General features: G+C 32.9%; 1 protein-coding gene across 3 annotated transcripts; it reads right to left on the bottom strand.

The window, feature by feature from the left end:
- Positions 1 to 726: 726 nt before the first annotated feature.
- On the bottom strand, positions 727 to 23457 carry ALX1 (ALX homeobox 1). Of its 3 annotated transcripts, XM_063646533.1 has the most exons (6): positions 23275 to 23457; positions 23047 to 23175; positions 22502 to 22767; positions 19101 to 19405; positions 15988 to 16116; positions 727 to 1780 (listed from the first exon to the last, which is right to left on the bottom strand). In XM_063646533.1, the coding sequence occupies exons 2-6, from the start codon at positions 23163 to 23165 to the stop codon at positions 1460 to 1462; spliced, it is 1140 nt and encodes a 379-aa protein (XP_063502603.1). In that variant the 5' UTR covers positions 23166 to 23175; positions 23275 to 23457; the 3' UTR covers positions 727 to 1459. The 3 variants fall into 3 exon arrangements, with proteins under 3 accessions (XP_063502603.1, XP_063502604.1, XP_063502605.1); XM_063646534.1 differs by lacking the exon at positions 23275 to 23457 and having other exon boundaries at positions 22502 to 22961; positions 23047 to 23152; XM_063646535.1 differs by lacking the exon at positions 23275 to 23457 and having other exon boundaries at positions 22502 to 22889; positions 23047 to 23151.
- Between the last annotated feature and the right edge of the window lie 632 nt (positions 23458 to 24089).

Genomic DNA, 24089 nt, shown 5'->3' with positions numbered 1-24089 from the left:
CATCAGCTTGATTTAAAATTTTACTACAAAAGATGTTTAATTGCTATAAATATTTTCCCACTAAGAAGAGACACTTACTGGATTTAAGTACTTTTTCCAAAATTTAATTTTAAAATTCATTTATTCTTGTCCTTTAGCCATTAGAGCTCCCAAGCATATTCCCAAAGTCTGCAGGAACCACAAGAAGATTCTACAGAGCACAAAGAGCTCAGCTCTAATCTGAGCCATGGAAGTCATCTTCATTTCAACTAATTTACTTTGCCTTTATGAACTTAAGAATCTTTCATGGAGGCTGACATTTCACTCATCTGAAAAAGCTTGGAATGTGACAGGGTAAAGGGAGGAGAAGTAAATCAAAAGGGTTAGCAATTTTCCAGATGCAATGTATTTTTCTTCTCTTCTTTTCCAACAGAAATTTTAGAAAGCTTTCTGACATTTTAATTCTCTGTGCAAAAACCACAGTAGCAAAAAATGCTTAAGGCATAATATGTTGAGAAACAAACACACATGCATGTAAGCATGCACATACCCACAAAATACATATAAATTCCAACTCACTGATGCTTTAACAGAAAATGTTACTTTCAGTGTAGTATTAATTAGCGGTTTATGTGCACAGTTTAATCAACACAATCTTAGTTTAAAAGCAACAGCAAGGTTTGTAAATTTTTTCTTGTTTGTGATGATTAAGTAATTGAGTCTATGCTGGCTTCTTCACTGGAAAAATGACATTTATAAAGTCCGCTCCCATGACTATATTTTCAATCACACCAGAATACTTCAGTTATCACCTTTAGCCATGTGGCTTCAGGAAACCGTGCCCAAATATCTCATGCGAATGTTGGTTATTTTAAAAGATCTCTTGTTTAACAGAGTGGAAATTCACTAAAACATCAAAGGGTAAAAACAAAAATAAAAATGAGGCTTGAAAATAAATTCTCAGCAACAGGGTTTTTGCCCACTGCTTTTTGGAGAGAGAGAGAGAGAGAGAGAGAGCAGTTAACTCCCCAAAACACTCTGATTCAATATTTACCTGACAGCTTTGGCATCTTGACATTTTCCCCAGTGCATTTCCTTCTTTATCAGGTATTATTTTACAAGAGATTTCTTGTTATACAGAAGTAACATAAATCAATCTATAACAGAAGAATTTGTTTAACACATTTATTCTTTAATAAGTTGCGTGATCATATTTCATTGACTTGTACAATAGAAAAAGAAAATCTTACTACTAAAACAGAGTTTGTGGAGACTGGCACATGGTAAACCTATTTAGTCTTTTCAGAGGTTCATTCTTAGATTTTAATGTTAAATAACAACTATTCATTTAAGCTGGTCTCACTGAATATCTTGACCTTTAGCAATTCCACACACAGCAGCTTATTGTGGTATCCTTTAAATATGAGAAATAAGAATGTTTAACTTTGCTATTAAAAGAAAAATAAAAGAGTACTGTATGTTACATGGCCCATGAAATATTGGCGGTGTGCTCCTTGGCTTTCATTCGAAGAACTGCGATACTGGAAGACCTCCTTTCAAACTCTGGCTTTGTTTCAAATGCATGTCCATTGGTTGCCCCAGTAAGAAGAGAGTCAGTGAAAAAATTGTTGAGGGGCACGTGGCTGAACTGGTTCTGGTGGTTTGAAAACCCTGTGTAGCTGGAGTCTGTCCGGGGCGAGTGAGAATAAGGTGTCATACAGGAGGAAGTGTCACGTGGTAACATGCATGAAGTAACCACAGAACCACCACTTGCATTTCCTGCCCACAAATTGTTCTGAATCTGGAATATATAAAACAACAAATATTACATTTACATGTTCTCACTTTTGTTCTCTTACTTTTGTGAAGTTGTATTTACTAAATTTGGTTAACTATTCATTGTTTGCTCCTGTTGGGTGGTCTGTAATTACATACAACAATGACTAAAAAATAATTATTTGAGAGATCCTTCTAGTTTGTTATACTGAAACAGAGCAACAAATCTCACATTCTTGGCCACATAACATACTCTCAAACATGTCTATCTCCTATAAAAAAGTATTATTTTCATAGTCATGATTTTAAAAATGAATCTGGAAGATTGAGTCATGACCAATTCATATGCTTAGAAAAGCGTAGTTTAAAATCTGGTTTTCAGTTTAAGGATAGTTTTTGTCTTTCTAAACAAAATGACACAAATGCATTTTTTAAAAAAATTCTAACTTGGACTCCTGGTGTGGCAGTTTTCGTTGGAAACCATTGCTGACAATAGACTGTTCTGCAAAGATATTTTTGATCAAACTCATTCTGGAACATGTATGCCCTCCTATTGCTTTTTTGTATCCTATAGTCTTGAAGAAACAGCTCTGAGAATCTGGGAAATTACAAAATATGTAAATATATACATTTTAAAAATTTCTTCTATGATTTATATATGATATAATGAATTCAAAACAGACATGTGACATGTAAAACAAAGTTAGAATTTTAAAACATGGGTCTTTACCAAATAATGGAATCATACCTGAGAAAGATATGCAACTAGTTAGCAAAAATATCAGATGAGTATAATGCAGTTACTCTTGTGTTATATAGTACTCCTATAGAGTAAAAACTGCTTTATCATTGACACCCAAGATATTCACACTTCATATTATTAAATCTCTACAGGAAACAATTCAATGCAATATTAACAAGTACAAACTTATCTAAAGTTACTAGCATGTAAAAGAAACATGATATAGAACTTATATAACATGAATTTTAAGTAGGACATATCTCAATTTTAATATACAAGCTATTTAAACAAACAAAAACAGGAACCCCACACATTACTGGGAAGCTCAGAGAAAAATCATGACAAATGGCAGGAGCTGGGGAAGGTAAAAAAAGAAACTGTTGCATGGGATAGTAATACTATGATGCAGCCCTTTGAAGATGAAATAAAACTGAATGCTTTTAGCAACATTATTATAATACATTTGGACTAGAACATAGCAGCAATACACATGTTAATCACACCAGGCTTCCTTATCTTTTAAAATCATGATTGTAAGAGTAGAATCATCAATGAGTAGGACACATATGTTTTCCTGCATTTTTTTTACATAAAGATTCCAGGCACCTACATATAAGGTCTGGTGTAGTCTTACAATACCCATGCTTGAGTTGTACTTTCTATGGCAACTAATTTTCAAATAAGAGCAAAAAATATGTTAATAAATCTTCTAGATCACACTGGTAAAAAGGTACTCTGTCACTCAAGAAAGGACTGATTAACCAGGTTCAAAACGTAAGAGAAAAACCTTAATAAGTAATTTCAACCTTTAGGTGGGGTTTCAGTGATTGGCAAGGTGCTTATATATCTGGGTTGTCTTAAAAAATAATTCTTTATATAAATATATGTATAAGCTGCTTTAAAGTTGTTAAATATATACATATGTAGAAAGAGACAAAGAGAGATCTACATATCCATATCTAAACATATATATTTTATATATATATATGATTTGCATATTTTGTTAATCCTTAAATTGTCTCAGGCTATGTTCTAATTCTGGCTCATTCTACTATATGTGTTCCATTTTAGGCAAAACATAATGATTGGTATCAGTGATTGCTGAGTTATGTATCTCAAACCAACAAGAGGGCTGCTAATGTCATTGCTCTGTCAGACTACCTCTTCTAACTTCATCTGGGTGATTTTCCTCTGACATTCAATCACACAATTGTGCTACTCGGCAAAAACCATAGTCACATGTCTGACAAAAGAGCTTTCAGAAACGAAAGTGAACTTTGCTTGGTTACTTAAAAAAAAAAAAAAAAAAAAAAGGAAGACAAGATAATGAAAGAGAAGGATTATTTATATTTTGTTTGTTAAAGAATTGCTCGATTTATACAGTGTTTCTTGAATTTCTTATTAAAATCATTCATTCATCTTCCAAATGCACAGAAATATGTTCACCAACTAGATGAAAAAGCTAAAATCAGAAAGGCAAAGGCAAGGAAGGTAACCTATAGATATAAATTAAGAAAATATTGCCTCCCTAACATAATTAACATAAATCTACCTATAAATTGAAAAATATTCTGTAGAGTACATAAAAAAATAAGCAAATTTTATTTTGATCAAAACTTATCTGGACATGATCAAGCATGTTATATGAATTACTTTTGATGAAATAATTTCTAACATATAGACATGTTGTTCTGGGCAGAACAGACTGGTAAAGTAAATATGATAACAATATTTTAGTTGGGCTTATGAAGATACCCTAAATATTTTGAAGACTGTCATTTATTCCCATAGGTAGAGATATCCTCACACATTTTTACTGATCTATCTTGTTTTCAAAATATCTTTTTCTTCCTCCTCCCCAGCACTACTGCTGATCTTTCCTTTTTTAAATTTCCAGCATATCTTTATTTGACTTTAGAAACATTGTTGGTTTCCACATTGTAAATTTATTTAGATGCAAATCATAAAAGATAGTATCCTCAGTATATTGTGATTTTACTTCTCTGAAGCCTGCTCTCTGGGTGTTTAAACATTTGATGATGATGCTCAAGACCATGTTCATTATAGCTAATGGTTATCAATTAATTACCATGTGTCAGGCATTATGTTAAATATATTATGAGCACTTTTAATTGTTTCAGTACACTAAACAGCGTGTTCTTTTGCTATCCCCATTTTGAGGATGATAACACTATAGAACAGAGCTGAAGAAGATCACTCAAGATTGCATAGTTCCAATGGTGGAGGTCAAATCTCAACCTAGGAAACCTTAGAAATGCTGTAATAATGACTAGTTTTATGAGTTGAAATTATTTATTTACTCATTATCCCTACTTTGTGGAGGTTCATAGTCTCTACTCTCTGAAAGAAAAACCCGCAATTATTTCTCACAACTGTTTTGTCATCCTCAGGTCTAACATGGTACAAGGTAAGTCCTTAATACAAATTTATTAAGTGCTTGAAAAATATGGACTGATCCATCTTGCAGGTATAATCAAACTTTTATGGATGATTTATGTTAATATATCAAAATTTTTGTTTCATAATATGAACTTCCAAATCACCATACTCAATAATCTTAACAGTGATCATGAAAATTACATTCCTAGACCTTGCTAACTGCATTTACCTGGGAAGTTCTTTATTTTTTTTATTGAACACTGATTCTCCACCACAGATACATATCCTTGGAGACTCTGATTCATTTAGTATGGCTCAGGGGCTCTGTATTAAAATAATAGTAATAAAATACACACATGGAATTCTGAAAATCAACTGAAATTAGGAAACGCTACTGGAGTCCAACTTCCTTCCAAATGAAAAATTCTTTGTACACCAATTTTGTTTACCTCTTGTAATAAGAAGCTCACCTGTTTAAAAAAAAATTCCATTTCTTTTCTATAAAAGTAAGCTGCTATATTCCTCTACCTCTACCTATGGTTTCCATTTATGTGCCCTGTAATGATGCAGAATAAGATCATCTTTCTTACATGTAAAAATCTTAAAATGTCATCAGGCATGATGATACAACCCCCAAGTCTTTTCTCCAGGTAAACATCTCCAGTGCTTTTAACCATTCCTCATATGACTTGGTTTCTAGACACTGTATCATTCAGATCATGTTATTCTGGATATGTTTGAGCTTATCAATACCGTTTACCCTTACCAATACATAGCATTTACACCAGAATATCATAGACTGCATATCATCTGATTGCTGTAGGAAAAAGCTGGCAGATAAAATCTTTGTTCTAGGCCATCTAGATTTGATTAAACAACAACATTATTTGAGCTAAGGGTTGACTACACTGCTATCAAGCTGGACTCACACTGTTCCTCCATCTCTACACCAATATATTCTCATATAGGCAGTAATTTTTAAACTATGCCCTGGAATCTATAAATCCATGTGCATATTATCTAAAAGTGCCTATTACTTTTTTGTCAACTGGGAAGCCCATCAAAATCGCACTCTGATTCATTAAAGGAAAAATTATATTTGTGGTTCAATTTTGGAATTAAAAAAATATTAATTTGCTTCCTAAATAGGATAACTACTCTTATTTTGAACTATTTCATAGATACTACAATGACAATACCTGGCACCATATAATTTTACGGTGTTTTTGTAGGCCTCTGTTTAATATTCAAGGGCTTTACAACCAGAAACAAATAATTCCCATATCCTTCTTGTATGTGTGTTTTTTAAAAAGAAAAAGAAAAAAAAAAGATTGACTGCCTTTATGTTTTTTTTTTCTTTGTTGTGTTTAAAAGGAGTGGAGAATCTAAAAACATTTCATGTTTTAATGTTCTCTGAAATGTTTTTTTTTTTTAATTTTAGGGGTGTGTTCAAAGCACTGTCCAGGGAACTCTGTCCAGGGAACTTAGCCAACTACCTCCCATTAGCATGAATGGAAGTTCAGCGGATTTACTGCACTTCACTTTGAACATTTGCCCCTTCATGTTTTTCTAACCAAATAAACGTTAACACTTAATTATCCCATGACTTTGGAATTTTAGAGAAAAGTTTTATTTTTGTCTTATTTATTCCAAACTGAAACCTAATTCATTTAATACTCATTTTTTTCCAACGAATTAAAAGCAGTAGAGAGGAAGGAGAAGGGAAAATACATAAATACATATTAATATAAACATAAATACTAAGAGTTTTTTACTGTGGATATATATTTGTAATAAATTCAAGTACTACAGTAAGTTATGGGTAGAAATTATTTATTTCTTTACCTTAGAACCTTGATATGAATATATTCTTTGTAATCACAACTACAAAGTGGATTTTGTTGTTCTAACCCTGGTTTATATTTCTAATATATTTACTGATTTTATATAGTGAGTACTTTTTAATATATTTTTCTAAAAAGGCCTTTTAGAAGAATAGTGAGTTTGTTAGTTTTTTACTTAATTGTAAAATAGCACGGTGTAACAAAAAAATAGTTTCATGATAGCATTTTATAGTCAATATCCTAATATTAGTGCTATTTAGAAGAAACAACACTATCAAATCTCATAGAAATACTAAACGTTAAAATATGTAAGTAACAACCTTCCCTTAATTTTAAAGCATCTCCAAAACAACTAATTAAGTAACATTTTTCTACTAAAATAAGTTTACTTAACTCTATTTCTCATCTATATATAGAGTGCTCCTATCCCCTGCCACCAACATCGATCATATTTACTTGCATAAACACACATACATACACATACATCTGCACACACACTTCATGTGCACACTCACACAATTCTCACATCACATGCTCACACACTTTCCTGTGGGAATTAAAGGATACTTTAAAAGACAGAGATCAGAGATTCATAGAGTTACTTGTGATGATGTTATAGCAATACCTCTTTACATTAAAATCTAAAAATTGATTTGGTTTTCCTCTTTGGCATAATGTTTACATTTATTAACTTTTCTGTATATCATTTAATACTATATAAATTTATTAAGACAGTGTCACTATGTAATTGAATTTACTAGATTTGTACATGTTCTCTTAAAAATGAAAACACTGATTTCTGCAAAAACAGCTCAATTTTTTAAGAGACTATTATGAAATTCACTAGTATATTCCTGTAACATTTACATGACAAAATATTAATAAGAATCATATGCTTAGCAACATGCAGATATTTTTAGCTGTTGACTAACTTTAGGATCCCATTAACTTTTCTATTTACTACATCAGTAAGTTGCTGGCAGGGAGAATGAGTGTAAGTGAATCTTTAAATATTGAATTTGCCACCAGTGACTAACACACACTGAGACTTTGTCTACCTGAAAAAAAAGATCCCAACTTGAATTAATTAAGCAATGAAAAGATTAATCTGAGTATTTTTTAGGTACTGCCTAAGGTAAAAGTGAGGGTACATTTTCATCAGTATCTACTCATTAGATCTAATTTTCACCAAAAAATATTTTAAGGCGATATATAAAATATTTAGATTTGATAAGTCTATTGACATTTCAAACATTCTTAAAGTACTTTTCCAATATATATTATTAAACTAAAGTGATTAGAAATCATTTATTCATCAGAAACAGATCATATACTAAATACTGCTACTTTTATTTTTTAGCAAAATTCCATCTTAGATATGTATACAGAGATTTGAAACAAGAAAGGTGCCTTTTCCATTAAAAAAATCACCATTAAATATCACAGTCATATGAGACTGATAATTTAAGAAGAAAACTGCTTAGCAGAAAAATAAATGTGTATGTCTACTTTTAGTGCAAAATTAAAAGCATGAAGCTTAATAAGAAATGTTAATGTCTGTAAATTTTCAGCATAACATCATATAAATGTGTTTACATTTTTCATTATTCAAAAAATATTTGAAAAATGCTCCAAGTCCAAGATATAAGAACATTAATAAAATTTGTTTTTGGTGTTGACTGTATTCTTAAATTCTACATTAAGTGAATTTTAAAAAGAAGATTTATAGAAACTCTCACGATTGCTTTAAAATGAAAGTTTTCAAATCAACTAATTTAAGGAAGAAATAAAATGGTAACACCTAACCTTTGCTATTTTATTACTATCAAGCAATAATTATCATATGGAGGATTTTCCAAACATTTGTTACATTATTTTTCACGTATTTTAATACATGTATGACAGCTATTGCTGATTCATCAGTGTCTGATTCATTTTAGTGATGAAATTATCCTATTGAAACAAAATTCACACTATAAGAAATAAAGATAAAAATGTAAGCTTGTAAATTAAACTTTTATGCATAAATAGCTTAGAATATGAATAAAATATGCAAATATTTTAATTTGCACAGAAAATTTTTAAGTTTAGAGATCTTGCTTGGAGTCATATATGGACTGAATTTATTCTTAAAATATTGAGTGAAGCTATTGATTTTACTCATCATCTCTTTGTATTAACTACAAAGTTGACATTTTATTTTTGTAATTTTTTAAATCAACTGTGAGTTTGTATGGAAGTTTACCTATTTAATGTCTATGATGCAGAATAAAAAAGAAAATCCATAGACCATGAGGCTTCATAAACATGGCATGCATATAATTCTGGATTATATGCATAAGGTTCACACTAACAATAGTGTAAACTGCAGATTTTAAACAACAGTTCTGTGCTTATAGACTTCCTGGGCTTTGATGGCTTAATTTTCTGCCTGTTATTTCTCCATCTTCTTGTGAGGTTTTTATATGTATAAGCTAACATTGGCACTCTGCAACATTTATTTTTATTTTCTTCTTATTTATTTGGTTATCTATTCAACTTACTGATTTACTTTCCTTGTAAAATAAAAAATACTTATTTAAAAAAATTTTGTTAACTTACTGTGTACAGTCACATTAGAATATTACATTTTCGAAAGAACAGACCTAATTATTTTCATAATTGACATGAGTGTACTTTGTTTCTTTTGGAGGATATTCTTTGCCTCTTTAGAGTCTTTGTATATGCAACAAAATAAAAATTAATTAAAGTTTTAATAAAAATGAAATGTTTCATTTTTATTAAAATTTCTTTTCATTAAATGAATTCCATTTCATTAAAATTAAAATATTTCAACAAAATAAAAATTAAGAAAAGAATTCACTGTAGCTAACTGTACCTTCACCTAATGATACTGACAAAAATTGTCTCATGCTACACATAACTTATACATATATACACACATACATATATAAATATTTCATTCATATTTATTTAAACGCTATATAAATTTAATTAAATCAGTATATGTACTTGCTGCAAAAACTATATTTTAGTAAGGTAGATTATCATTATATTTCTTCTATCACTTTAAATATTTGTGTTTATTATCAGTGACAAATTGTGCAATATCAATATGATATTTTGAAAATGATGGTAACATTTTGGTCATAAGTCATACAAGAATTTTCACTGTATCATTGTATGACCATTCATTGGTTGTTTCATGGATGTAAAAGCATTCATTATACAATGTATTAATTACCGCTATATTAGTAATATTTTTAAAAGATTTTGGCTTGTTTACTTCAAATATTTGGGGAAAAATAGAAATTATAGTGACAAAATTATGATATTTTCTCCAAAGGTAGAAAATGCTACAAATGCCTTTTAATTATAAACCACAGTGGTTGAAGGAGACAAGTCCTATGTTCCTTATTTAGCTTAAGTTAAGACAACCATTAAGATTAATATAGAAGCTGCCGTTAAAACCAAGGTAGATAAGCAATATGTCTACAATCTATTATATGGAACTACTATTATATGAAAACCTTAAAATTTCATTTTTTAATTGTATAATTACAATATTTCAAATAGCATGTGTTAAACTAAAATGTTTTACAGCTTTAATCTATGTACTAAATTATAAAAATGACTAAAAATTACCTATAACTTGAATCTACCGCTTGGTGTGTTCAAATTCTAAGTGGCATGTATTTATGAAGTCCTCAATAATACAACGGAAGACAAGACACTGTGTGGATTCCTTGGTACATTTGGTAAGCATAGATTTAGAGATAGTTTTCACTATACAATACTCAGTGAAACCTCATTCAAAATTTTGGTGGGAAAAGCACTTCAATTCTTTTTCTGAAATTTGTGATGAAAATATTTATAAGAAAATAATTCTGGTGAATTGAAAATATACTTAAACTCTTCTAAAGTTATCATATTTGGTTTTCAATTTAAAAAAGAAAGTGTGCTTAACTGAATTTAATATTTCCCTAGATCCCTAAATAGTAAATTTACTCAGAGACTGGATTAATTTAAATGCTACAACATAAGATAACAAGCAATTTAGCTACCTGGAGAGGCAGGTACTTTAGAACAAAATTAATAATGACTAATGGAAATGATAGAATTCCTACTACTTATTAAGTTCTGTTTTGTACTAGGCAATGCCCTAAGTAATTTGCATAAACAAGCTTGTTTAACATTCACAATCATATGAGCTTTTACCCCCATTTTATAAATGAAGAGAAATGTTCCTCATGGTAAATTCATTTGCCAAAGGTCTAAAAGCTATTAAACTGAAAAGCCAAAACTTGAACCCACATCTCTCTGACTGGGAAGCTCATAGTCATTAATGTTAACTTCTGGCCCTCTTCAAATCCCAGGATTCACCTCTGTAGTCTATAAACAGAGGGCTTTCCTTTTCAGAAATCCGTTTAGTCTTCACAATAACAGAAAAACCATCATCATCTTAATCATCTACACTATCAACACCAGCAATTCTAGCACCAACAATACTTCCATATTACAAATAAAGAATCTGAAGATCAAGTCAAAGTTGTAACTCAAAGTTATCTATCTAGATAATAATGTCAATGCTCATGTAATCCAAACCTAAGAACATGAAATTGTAAAGTTCCTTGTAAGAAATGAAGGGTAATTATAATTCTCAAGAAAATGCTTATACCTTAAGATAAAATATTTTATTCACTAAAATAATTATTTTTAAAATGCTTCGGTTTTGCCATATTAGAAACAAGTTAAAATGTAATATCACTAGATCTTTGCTCGCTTTTTAAGTTTAAGGCCAAAATTATTTAGATTTATGGTTTCTTGGGCCTAGTTTGCACCAAGAAGTGTTTGCGAATTTAGTACAAATATTACCCAGTTTTTAGTCTTTCTACAAAGCAGGGAATTTTGTCTAGATCATTTATATATCCCTGATCCCTGCAACAGTGCATGGCATATATTTGTTTTGAAAGGCAAATAACTTTGGAATAAAAGTCAGCTGAAATGTGTCTGCAAAACTTTTCTAGCCTATTTTTTTGAACAGAGGAAGAAATTGAGGAAAAGTTAATTGCTTATATCACAAAACTGGTTAATAACAGAAATTCAGAAACTATCTGTTTTATTGAAAATTGATTATTTTTGTTTTATGATACACTACTTAATATATTAATATATTGAAGTGAATCTGTACTATTACTCACATCTATCCAATGTCTATATAATTTGCTCAATTCATAGCAGACCATCCTTGGTGACACAAAGGTGACTAGTAACTGGGTCATCTTTTAAATATTTTACATTGTAAATGGGAAGTCAGACCTTTAATACAACCCACCAAAATGTCAGTGAGAAAGTGATGTGCAGACAGATGGCACATCCCAGAGGCTTCATGGAGTAAATATGGCTTAGATGAGGGAGGGAAATTCAAGATAGAGGAAACAAATTCATCCCAAGCAATCAATGAGAATGCTTTTGAAAATGTTACCCTCTTGAGGAAAAATGAATAGATTAATTTAGTTAAATCACAGCATTGCCAAATGGCAACTGATATCTTGAGCCAAAATAAAGAGCTTAAACAAAAAGATACTATTGTCAGTACATCAAAATATACTACCTTAAAATATGTAAATATGAACGTCACATCTCTCACTGTCTTATTTGTTTGCTATCAAATATAAATTAGTTTAAGAAAAAAATCTTGAAACAGTCAATGAGGTGTTTAGGCTTTTTAAATGTTTATAAATTTAAAAACAGAAGTATTTTTACTTTCCAAAAAGGATGTGATATTTTAGGATCCAATTTGAATTATTTCACTGTTCAATGATGAATTAAAGAGATAATGTTACTTAAAGGTCTCCAGGCTCCTGAGCTCAGAAAACCTGAGCTTAAATTAACCAAGTTAATAGATACAAGAAGGAAGCACAGTGTCTGGTTTTAAACATGCCCCCAATTATTAGTAATTATTTTTACTGTTACAGCTGTTGTTACTATAGTAAAAAGAAGGCCAGTTGAAACAAAGTATGTATTATAACATATTAGAAAGTATTAATTACTACCTAGAAATAAACATATTATGCTTGTACACACTGAGCAGGCTTGAAGAGATCATTTTCTAAACTATCTCTGTTTTTCATGTATTTCTATGTATGGCTTTTCTTTCTGCCAAATTGCTAATTCTTTATTTCTGTCCTGTCTCTAACATTTTCTAGTTTCCAACTTTTCTGAAATTAATAATTTTTTCTGTAATTAACAGTCACCAAATCCAATGTCTTATTGGACTGAGATATTGGATTCTACTTCTGTTTCTATTTCTCCCATTACAAGTTCCTATTTTCAAGCCCCATGATAAAAAATCATTTCCTTTAGGCTAACTCTTGAGAGTCATTATCTTGGCACAATTATTTTTTCAAACAAACTAAAAAAGTATCTTGTATATATTTAAGTTAAAATAAAAACTCCCCCTGGCTTTATCCAGTATCTATAGTGGCAAGTTGCAGCCACATAATTTCGGAAATTTTGGTAAACAAATATTAAATGATTTACCAATACAAGAAAGTACTATGGATTTCATGGTATTAATTTGTATTATTATTCATGATTGGCACTGTTGAAGTAATTCCAACATATGTTCTCCATTCTTAAATTATCGGGTGGTATAGCCAATGTATACAAATTATGAGGAATAATTAGTGCAACATTCCCATTATTTGTGGGGGAAAATTTTTTAAATTAATTTTTCATTGGAGTGAAAAAGATGATCAAATATATAATTTGGTGTACCACATCCGTTCCTCCATTGGTGTCTAGGTTACCTCATTCTTTTAATTAATAATATATAAAGCTTTGAGGTACAATAACACAATGGTAAGATAATCTTAGGGAAAAGAGATGGTTAGTCAGAGTACATCCAGTCATATTGAGCCTTTATACATGTCTTAAAGCTGTATAAAGTTTTAGATTCAGAATATGCACTATTCTGAATGCTTTACCCTTTACATGGGTCTTAATTGGTGCTAGGCCCTATTCTGATTGCTTTATCAAAGAAGCAAGAAGAGTCAAATATAAAACAACCAACGTACAGGGACAGAAAAGTTGGAAACAGACAGAAATGGGGTTTGAAAGGAAATGAAGACTGAAAGAATAAGATGCACAAAAAAGTAGTCATAGTCAAGTGTTGTGGAATATACTTAGTAAGACTGTTTAAAATCCACGTGAAGAGCTCATAATTTGTTACTTTATTACATCTAAAGTCACCACAGTCAAGTAGTTCAAAATGATATAAACCATTCTCCATTTCACCTATATTTTTATTGTTATTTCTCTGGTTGTGGCTCCCCCACACTAAGGCGCAGACTTAGAATAATGCAGCTCAAGCTTTATGCTCCTTTGGTATCATTTAAATATAGTCACAGGTAGAGACAGTCTATTGTCAGGTTAAAATCTGGCAAGTGGGAACCAAATTGTCTTTGGTCAAATCTGAACTTCACCTCACCTCTTTCTCATTTGATTAATGGAGACAATTAGTAACACCTAGCACATAAGGTTGTTGTGAGGATTAAATGAGATAATATATATAAATCTGCTTAGAACAGTGCCCAGATATACAGTGAGGGCTACAGTAGTGTTAATAACCATGAAGACACTGCAGTCCCTGTCCTCATGGAGCTTGCAGCCTAGAGGGAAAACATTTTTACAGAATTTTGTTTAGAAACAAACGGCACTCAAACTAACTCAAACTGACTCAACTAAGGCACTCAAAAATATTTGGCAAACAAAATTTGACTAGCCCTATGATGGTAAGTAACCACCAGAGGTGTCCTCATGCTTTAAAATAGGAGAAAACATAAGGTAACCTCTTTAAGATAAATTTTAAAAGAGAAACAAGATTCCTCCTATGACAAGGAGATAGGGGGCATTTATTGAAAAGGTATCCATAACAATAGTCTTCTAGCAAACTATTGGGTAAAGGTTTAGATGTAGCGACCTTTATAGTCTCTCCTGCAGGAAACCACTTGCATGATCACGAACCAATTCCTTAACTCAATTGAGCCCGTTTTCATAACTTTTTTAAATGAAGGAGTTGAACAAGGTGACCCCCAAGACTTCTTTTATTTAACATATAATATTATATTAATAAATTTGGGGGATTTATCTGGAGGAGTGAGGTTTCTAAAATTGTTTTTTAAGAATCACAAAAGGCATAGGAACACAAGGAAAGAACAACATTAAAGAACTGAATTTGTACTCATAGTGTTGAAGAAAATGAATACCCAAGTTTGGGGTTCAGATCTTCTAGTTACTGAACTATCAAGGTATTTCTCCAGCACATATGTTTCACATGTGTTTTCACAGGGATCTGTTATAATGCATATCATTAAATAATAAATAAAAAAATAATGCATAGCTTGTTGCTTATAACATAGGTTTTTTTTATCATGAATCAAATACAGTTCTGAATAACATTATTAAGTATTAGGAAAAAGTGACACAAAACAAATTAGAAAGACAAAACATTTACATTCATTACAAAATATGAAAAAGAAATATATAGTCTCTATATTGAAAAAGAAAAATGAGAAGAAAAAGAATTTCTAACACTTTTTGTAATGAAGTAAAAGAGCACCCATTATAAAGGGAAACTGTTACTTATCTGTGATTAATTTTTAAAATTATGTCTGGTACTAATTCTATCTCTGTTTTAAGTCATACAGGACCAAATGTGGACCTTTAGAGAATAAGCAATTTGAAATCTGAAAAAAAAAAACAAAAAAAAAACGTAGAAAAAGAGACACATTTTTAAATGGAGTTAAGGGCTTAATAGGCCACATTTGACATCAGGTTTTAGTATAGTTCACAAAACAATATCCACAGAGACTGCATGCTAAGCAACACTCTATTTACAGTATTTTTAAAAGTTAACAAAGGAAGAGAGTCTGAGTAATTAGAATGTAGAATAATTAAAATACCTGTATCATTAAATGATGCTATTTCATTTGTTGCAATATACAACAAAATTCAAAAGAAAAAAATACCCTGAAATATTTTTAAATGAATGACTCTGTAAGAAAACAAAAAGAAAATAATTTAGAAAAATTAAAACTTAGCAGACATGAAGAATGTTTTCTGAAGCTTAGATTTTCATTCTTGACTATTACCTTACACATAATAAAGCCTATGCTAACCATTTTAAGACTATACAAACCAAATCTACTTGTCTTGATCAGTATTCTGTGTAGTTTAGCATACCTGTGGGTAGCTGTCAGTCCTTGGCAAAACTGATATATCATAGGTGGCAGCAAAATGGCTTTTCGCTTGTTGTATTTGGCCATAACGTTCCCTTTTTCTCCATTTGGCCCTTCGATTTTGAAACCAAACCTAATTATTTAATAAAAAGTAGAATTTTAGCTAAGGAACATTTGATAAAGCAAATGTGATGTTAAAAGACATGAAAAAAGAAAGGTAAACCAGGTTAAAAAAATTACTTAAAAAGAAATGTATTTACGTTAGAAAAGGATCCACAGATTTTACTTTTTCTTGTATCTTGATGTGGTAAGTGATTTGCCCATGAGACAAAATAATTTAACAGAAAGAGGCAGGAGACTTTCGGGAAATACATCTGATATGTCTGAACCTCTGTTTTCTCATTTATGGAAAACAAAAAGGAATTAGATTATATGATCCTGAATACTCCATATATCTCCACATTGTCATGAATAAGTCTCCTTTAAGAGAATTCTGCAAGTCTGGAAGACATATATGCCATAATGTAAACTCAGCCAATCTATAAGCAAATTAATATCTGAGTCTATTAAAACTTATCTTTAAAATATGTCACAAAAGTGAAAGCTCTTCTCAGTTGTGCTCATACCTACATAATCTTTTAAAAATTTAAACATAAAGATTACATCTAAATATATGGCAGCAGCAGGAACATCATGATTATCTAGAAATAGGAAAAAATGAGATTACATATTATAATAAGCATGACAAGAATTATAGATAAAAATGAATCATCTAAAGTTGAACTATGGTTTTAAAATACGTGAATGTGCTTATTACATACATTATGCAACTTATTTTCCCTTATGAAAATGCTCGGATATCTTTACATAATTTCTCTAATTTAAAGCACAGGTAATGGAAATAATATAAGAAATAGGGCAGATAGAACCAAGTGTCAAGAAAGTCTATCAGTTAGTGTGGCAACTAAGGTCACTAAGCTATCTTCCACAATTTCTAATTACCTATTAGAAGTATTTATCATAAGAACCATCTTCCTCAGCAGGTTGTATATTCATTAATTCATACTTGTAATGCTCCAATATCTTCACTTTAATATTAAAGGGAGATTCAGAAGATTATATTCAATACGTATACTTTGATGTTTTTAAGTGAATATTATAGGAGTAGCTTTTGGGAATCTCTTTAGTCTTCTTCACACAACTATGTTCAGAATATAAAATATTTAGGAAAACAGCTAGAAATCAAATATAAAAAATGCAAGTTGTAAAAGCCTTTTGTTGAAGTTTACTTGAAGTTTTCACTCTTTTTCACACTCAATTCTAATCTTGTATATCTTTACCTTCACTATTATGGCAACATATTAATACTCAGTTTAATTTTTAAGTACACATTACAAATTTAAGATGGCACTTTGCAGAGTTTTCAGCAATTGAAATGAGCCAGAGAGCTACATGTTCTTTATAGTTTTAGTACACTGCTGATAAATGCATATTATCAATTATGCCAAGGCTCAAGACATCAACAACAAAACAAAACAAAACAAAACAAATTTTCTTGCTGTCTCCACAGATAAGCCCCAGGAACATACTAAGGGAATTTAGTAATATGTTTTTGGGTTTTTTTTTTTTCGTTGACAAAAAGAACTTGACAATTTCCTTAAAATGGGTAATAGTTACCACTCTTATGTGCAAAGCAGGAAAGAGAACGAACTGAGTAAATTAAGTTCAGGTTGGCTCTCTGTGCATGTTCTTAGACAAAAATCAATCAAGACTTGGTGAATGTTAAGGGGAAAAGATGCATTATGTACAGTTGATCACTCTGTGTGCAAACATATTTGTTTATGGTTACAAGTGTAACTAATTTAAATATAGACAAAGACAAAAATCTCAAACATACACAGTGGGTGTTAATACTTGACAATTCTAAAATTCTTTGTTAGCATGAACTTTCTACATATTTACTTCCTGAACCAAGATAAAGTAACCATTTGCTTCCACAAACTCAAGTAAAAATCTGCTGCTTGTTATCCGTGTACCACCAGATGTTGTCTCTAATGATGTAAGAGCCTTATAATGGCTTAATCTTAAGAAGAAATACCGTTACTCGATTTAGAACAAAAAGTTTCACTATTTCATTCATTCCCCCATTTTAGCAGTTTATGGGAATTGCAAAAATCAATACTTTCGTAGAGGAGTCAGAACACACACAAAGGCCATTATCCTGAATTATTGTTGCATTTTAAAGTATTACTACTTGGAAACTAGTAAAATATAGTTTAAGAATATCAAATTTACTCAAAATAAAGTACTCCTAAGAGGTAAAATTTTTACCTGGTATGAGTTTTCTTTCTCAAATTATTTTTAAAAATTAAGCATATTGGATCATCCAATTTAATAACTAGAATATATCTTATAAACATAATTGAGTATATACAAAAATTTACTTTAAAGCCATTATTTTTATTGCCTATGCAAAATTCACATGATTTATCTAGACTTTAACCATTATAATGGAATATTACATATTGACAACCACTAGAACTATAAAATTGTAAATGAGCACTATTTGATCTTGTTTTTAATTATCCATAGTGAAAACATTCCATGGTATACATAACAATTGGGAATTTGTGGGATTGTTTCTTTTTTTTATTATTATGCCTCCAACTCTAGAAATTTCTACATGTATGGGCTATTATACAAATAATTTACAAGTACCTGATATATAATCTAAAAAAGAACCTTAGTGGCTAATAAAACTGAAAAAAAAAACAAATAAATATACCAATTACTAAATAGTCACGATTCTGCTTTTCATCCTTTAAAAACTGCTTTTGAAAATCAGAGATATATTATAATATTGTTATGTTTGAATGATTGTTAATTTTTATGTCTCTGTAATAACTCGTGTTCTTTTGTTTTACATATTGCGTGAGTTGTCAAAATTTTTGCAATTAAAAAATAATTTTAGTAGACATATATTCATATATATTACTGTGTTCCTCATCTTCAGCTAGGGAATCAGTTTGTTTCTTTGTGGCAAAATGCACTTATTCAATTATTCTAACACCATTTATTTTCCTATCCCATCCATCAAGGCCTCTGTTTGGCTCCTACCTGGACCCTGGCCTCAGTGAGCTCTGTCCTCAGAGCAAGCTGTTCTCTGACATACACATCCGGGTAATGAGTTTTCTGAAAGACTTTCTCCAGCTCCTCTAGCTGCAAACTGGTGAAGGTGGTTCGGTGTCTCCGTTTCTTACTGCTGGATACATTGCTATCACATTTATCCCCAAGTTCATCCAGCTCTCCCTTCTCTTGCATCCCTTTCACGGGAGACATTCGGAGACTGTTACAGTTGTCCATAGCTCTATTCAGTTCGGTGTGAAGGGGCTGTCCTTCTACTTTAGTGATCCCATAGTTCACTGTACCCAGAGGAGGAAAAACAACAGTTCTCAGGATTGTGAAACTCATCTCAATTAAATCAATAAGTAGAAGTAATTGAGAGTATCATGAAATTGGCCTATTAATGATTTATTGTGCTAGTATTAATTCAATTACCACATTGTATACTTAATTCATTGTAGGGCAGGTTTAAATACCATTTTAAAATGTGTTCATGCAACTGCTATGATCTGGCAAAATCTGCAGTTCTATTTTATAGGATTTATACGTTTATGCACATATTTTTTATTTAAATTCAGGTACTCAAATTAAAAGATGATCTGGGTGTCTCATGAAAAAAACTTTAAGTGTCCATGATTTTTGAAAACTGAAGCAAATTTAATGTCATGTATTTATTCACAGCAGATAAAATCAAGCTACTAATGTGGCTCAGAAAATATATTTTAATCTTAAATAATACCTCTGTACTAATATCTGAAAGTTATTATCCCCCTCCACGTAAAATGTACTGATGATAGATTTCAGATGTGACATTATTTCCACTAAGTTTTGAATATTTCAACTTTATATCCATGTCTGCATTTACTCTTTTTCTTCAAAAATAATCTACTAAATTGACAAAATAAATTTCATGCCAAATTTTGAATGTGCTTTCTATCGGAAATTAGATTTAAGCAGCATTTTTTTTTTTTACCTAAAAACTTATCATGCAGTTCTTTTTAAAACATTTCATATTTCCGCTTAGCTAGTTAAATAAGTTTTAGGATTGAAAGCTTTACTTTTTTCTCTGCTGAAACACAGAAATTAAAACAGCTATTAAAACATTACAGAGGATGACATCTGGCATTCTGTTAAGGGATGTTTAATTTCAGTAATTTTCTTCAGATTTGATTGCATGCTTGCAGTATGATATAAAACAAAAATATATCACATAATGCCACACACCCACAAATGCAATGGATGCACATAGTGAAATGGGAAGCACTTTTTAAAAAGTAAAGTCAATCCAGCCAGAATAATAATTTCCAATAGATGATCATACTTTTTTCATTTGTTTCTTTTTTTAAAATTACCCCCATAATGTATTTTTACAACTCTTCTCATCATTATACAAATATATTCAACTTTAATGCGCATATAACTTCAATAGCTAATAATTGAGTACTGTGCATTTCAATGTCACTAACGGAGTAACTCTCAAAAATGTTCTCATCACAGAAAATGTCAAATATTTGAGGCGATGGCCAAGTTAATTAACGTAATTTAATCATTCCACATTGCATAAAAAAAGTAACATTACTTTGTACCCCATAAATACATACAACTATAATTTGTAAATATATAACAAATTTTTAAAATTAACGGTTTTCATGCAAAGGAAGATGTGATGTTAAACAAAATATAAAGAAGAGCCATGACTGATTAACAATACGGTTCTGTCTCCTTGGGCAAAATTAAAGGGGGAACTGCAACAATTAGGGATGGGGGAGGGGAAGCATCAGAGAGGCTAAGGGCATCTCAAGAGAAAGACAGGATCTCTCCTAACTTAAGCGGATGACTGCCTATGTTCATCTTCCTTAACACTTCTCTGTTAAAATTCATCTTAATAGTGTGATATTTGTTTAAAAGTTGATAACTCATCAATTATGTCTCTTATTTTGGATTCTCGACTATTTAAAATAAAATATTATGATCGAGTCCATCCAGAGTCAATACAAGACATTGAAGAATCATTAAAGAAAGACCTGTCAATTCAAATAACGTTACGCATGCATCTAAGAATTCCACAAATACAGATACCAGGTCTGAAACGCAGCCAGAAAACCAACAACTCAGTGTAAGAATAATAAAAAGTATATGCTCGAATCTTTCTAAATAAATGACTGAAACGACTTAGCTGATTATTTTCTCTATCAATTTGCACCTTTATTTTTGATTTACCCTTAGTCAAAAGTTACTTGCAACGTTACATAAAATTAGTTAAATATGAGATTAAAAAAAAGAAAAAAACTTGTGTTCAAAATATTTAGAAAATGAGCTTCTACAGGCCAGTGTTTTGTCAGATTTTGAATCTCCATAAAATAGGGGGCAGGGGGCTTGTTGTAAATATTTCACACTTAATTCGTTTGTTATTTTAAAGCAACCCGCCCCTTATAGCTTAACTGTGGAATATATACAATGATAAGGAAAAGTTCTCTTGGAATTGTAAACGTGCTTTAGCTGTCGCGATCTGAAATAATAGGTTCGTATTAGGTTACAAGATAGAAAAGATAGATGGTTTGTTTTGATAACATTTTGACTTGGAGATACTTGGGCATTCAAAGTTGAAGATTTCACCCAGAAGCATTCCAAAGACTACTTAGGTGACTTTTAATGTGAAGTCATAAAAATGCAAAACGTAGAATCTGGGAATGAGTGATTAGGCCGGGGATGCTTTGCCCGAAGCTATTTAATGTGTTTTAGTGTTTAACAAACATTCAACGCGTGTTGTATTGCAAACGCAAAAAAAGCAGAAATTACAAATTTACACGCTAGAAATCTACGGATCCTCAAACTTTGAAAAAATATCGCCACGTCTTGGAAAATTAAAAAGATTTATCTTTACCTAAAGGAGCTCAAAGGGTTTTTTGTTTTTTGTTTTTGTTTTCCGGTTTTTTTTTTCCCTACTCGTGACAAGTGACGTAGTCTAACGAGCTGTGATCGATTTCAGTTCCTCCCGCCCGGACTGCAAGGCGGGCTCGCAGAGGAAGCGTTCTGTCTTGACTCAATTACGCTCTATTTAGCGCCCTATCAGTTTACTCCAGGAGCCAATATTACAGAAGGACTCAGGGATCCGTACGCGACCAGACCCTGCAGCGAAGGGAGAATCGCTCGGAGGCAACCCGGGGTCGGATCTCTTCCCTCCCTCCGCCCTCCGCCCTCCGCCCTCCGCCCCCTAAGGCTGCAGCAGCAGTAACACCGCTTCATAAAGCGAGCACCTTCCACTACCTTCCTCCACCTTCCAGATCCCTCGCTCCCACTTTTCTCCTTCCTGCCTCCCTGCCTGATCAGACCGATCCTGCATTTTCGATTGCGGAAGGGCTGCGGCGGCTCTGGCTGGGGCGCTAGCGACTCACCGCTGCCGTCCTGACAGGGCGAGGTCCTCTCCAAGCGCACGTGATGCTCCGCGCGGGGCAGGGGTCCGAAGGCCTGCACGCATTTGCTTGCAGACGCTTTGCTGTAAAAGGGCTCATTGTCCAGCGTCTCCATAACGTGCTCCAGAGGACCTCCTGCGCCCATGTAAAAGTCACTGTTTTTAGTCGGAGGGCTCTTGAGGGCAAACTTCTCGCTCAGAAACTCCATAATCCTGGAAGGCTGTCGCGTAGCTCCTGGGGCACAGAAACTGGAGAGCGCTGGGGGAGGGAGCCAGTGGGTGGGAGGAGGGAGGGACAGAGAGGAGAGAAGGGAAAGCGAGCGCTGCGGCGTCGGGAACTGCCCCGCTCCGGTCCCTTTAATACGTCCCGGCTGGAAAAGGAGCACCCGAAGTTGCTTTTATATCTTGAAACTCAGCTGGCTTCCTCGGGCAGCCTCCCAGTTCTAATGAATATGAAAATAGGCGGGCGACTAACTCCACCCCGAGTCCCCCCTCCGCCCCTACCCCACCCCCATTTTCCCCACTTACCCGGGCAGAGCGCGTCCAGGCCTAGGATAGACAGACAGACAGCTCCATTTCAGACAAATGCCAGGAGAGACGAGCCCCTGATATCCAGATTCATTGCCGCCGTGACAGTGGACTGGCATTTCGGAAGATCTTGGTGAGATCGCAAAGCAGTTAAACCTCCACTCCCTACTGCCTGCGCCTTCCTGAGCCACCCGTCCCCACCCCGCCCCCATGCCGGCCACTCACTACCAGAAAGATTTAGAGGCGTCTTAAGAACTTGAAAGGAAGTATTGCTCTAAAAGGCTTTTATTTCATCTGTAAATCTTTATGTGGAAGATTCACATTAATCCGAAGCCCAAGGAACCAGGTGCATTGGCAACTATTAATCGCAGCCGCCGTAGAAGAGGGGCCGCTTCGGCTTCTAACCGGGAGGAGCTCGGGGTCCGGGCCAGCTGGGAGCTTTACGAGGCCGTGGCCTTTTCTTTTTCTCTGGAATGCGGCGGAGTGTGGACGCGGTGGCGATGGGTGGGAGAGAGAAGCTGAGCAAGAGGCAATGAAGCCATTATACTAATGCCAACCAATTCCCTACCCTCTTCGCCACCCTTCCCTTTGGTCCACGATTTTATCATTAGGCCCAAATTATTTTAAGAAAACCCGTTAGGATCAGTGCCTTTGAAAGGCTTTTACTCTAATGCCAAAGGGAGGATTGTTACAAATAGGGGTTTATGAAGAAGAGGAATGTCTGCATATTTTTACAGAAATTACTTTTACTTTTAAAGAGTCGCTGTGGAGTTACTCCGAAAAGCGCTCTGGGAGTGAGTGGTGAGCGCGCGGAGCTGCGGACACTCGCGGCGCGGCGTCCTGGGCGCGGACAGGTCCAAGGCCTCCATTTCCACCAGAGGGGATGGTAGGGCAGGCAGGACAGCACTGCTAGGTTGAAAGCCCTTTTGTGTGACTTTTGGCACGACTCTTGGCTTCCTAGGAACCCGCGGCGCTTGGGGGAAATGCGTTCGGTGCCCTGGGCACAAAATCGCATTTTCGTCAGTCACCCTAAGCTAGCAAAT

This window comes from Pongo pygmaeus, chromosome 10 (assembly GCF_028885625.2).
Source record: "Pongo pygmaeus isolate AG05252 chromosome 10, NHGRI_mPonPyg2-v2.0_pri, whole genome shotgun sequence".
NCBI lineage: Eukaryota > Metazoa > Chordata > Mammalia > Primates > Hominidae > Pongo > Pongo pygmaeus.
This window is presented reverse-complemented; position numbering and strand designations above follow the sequence as displayed.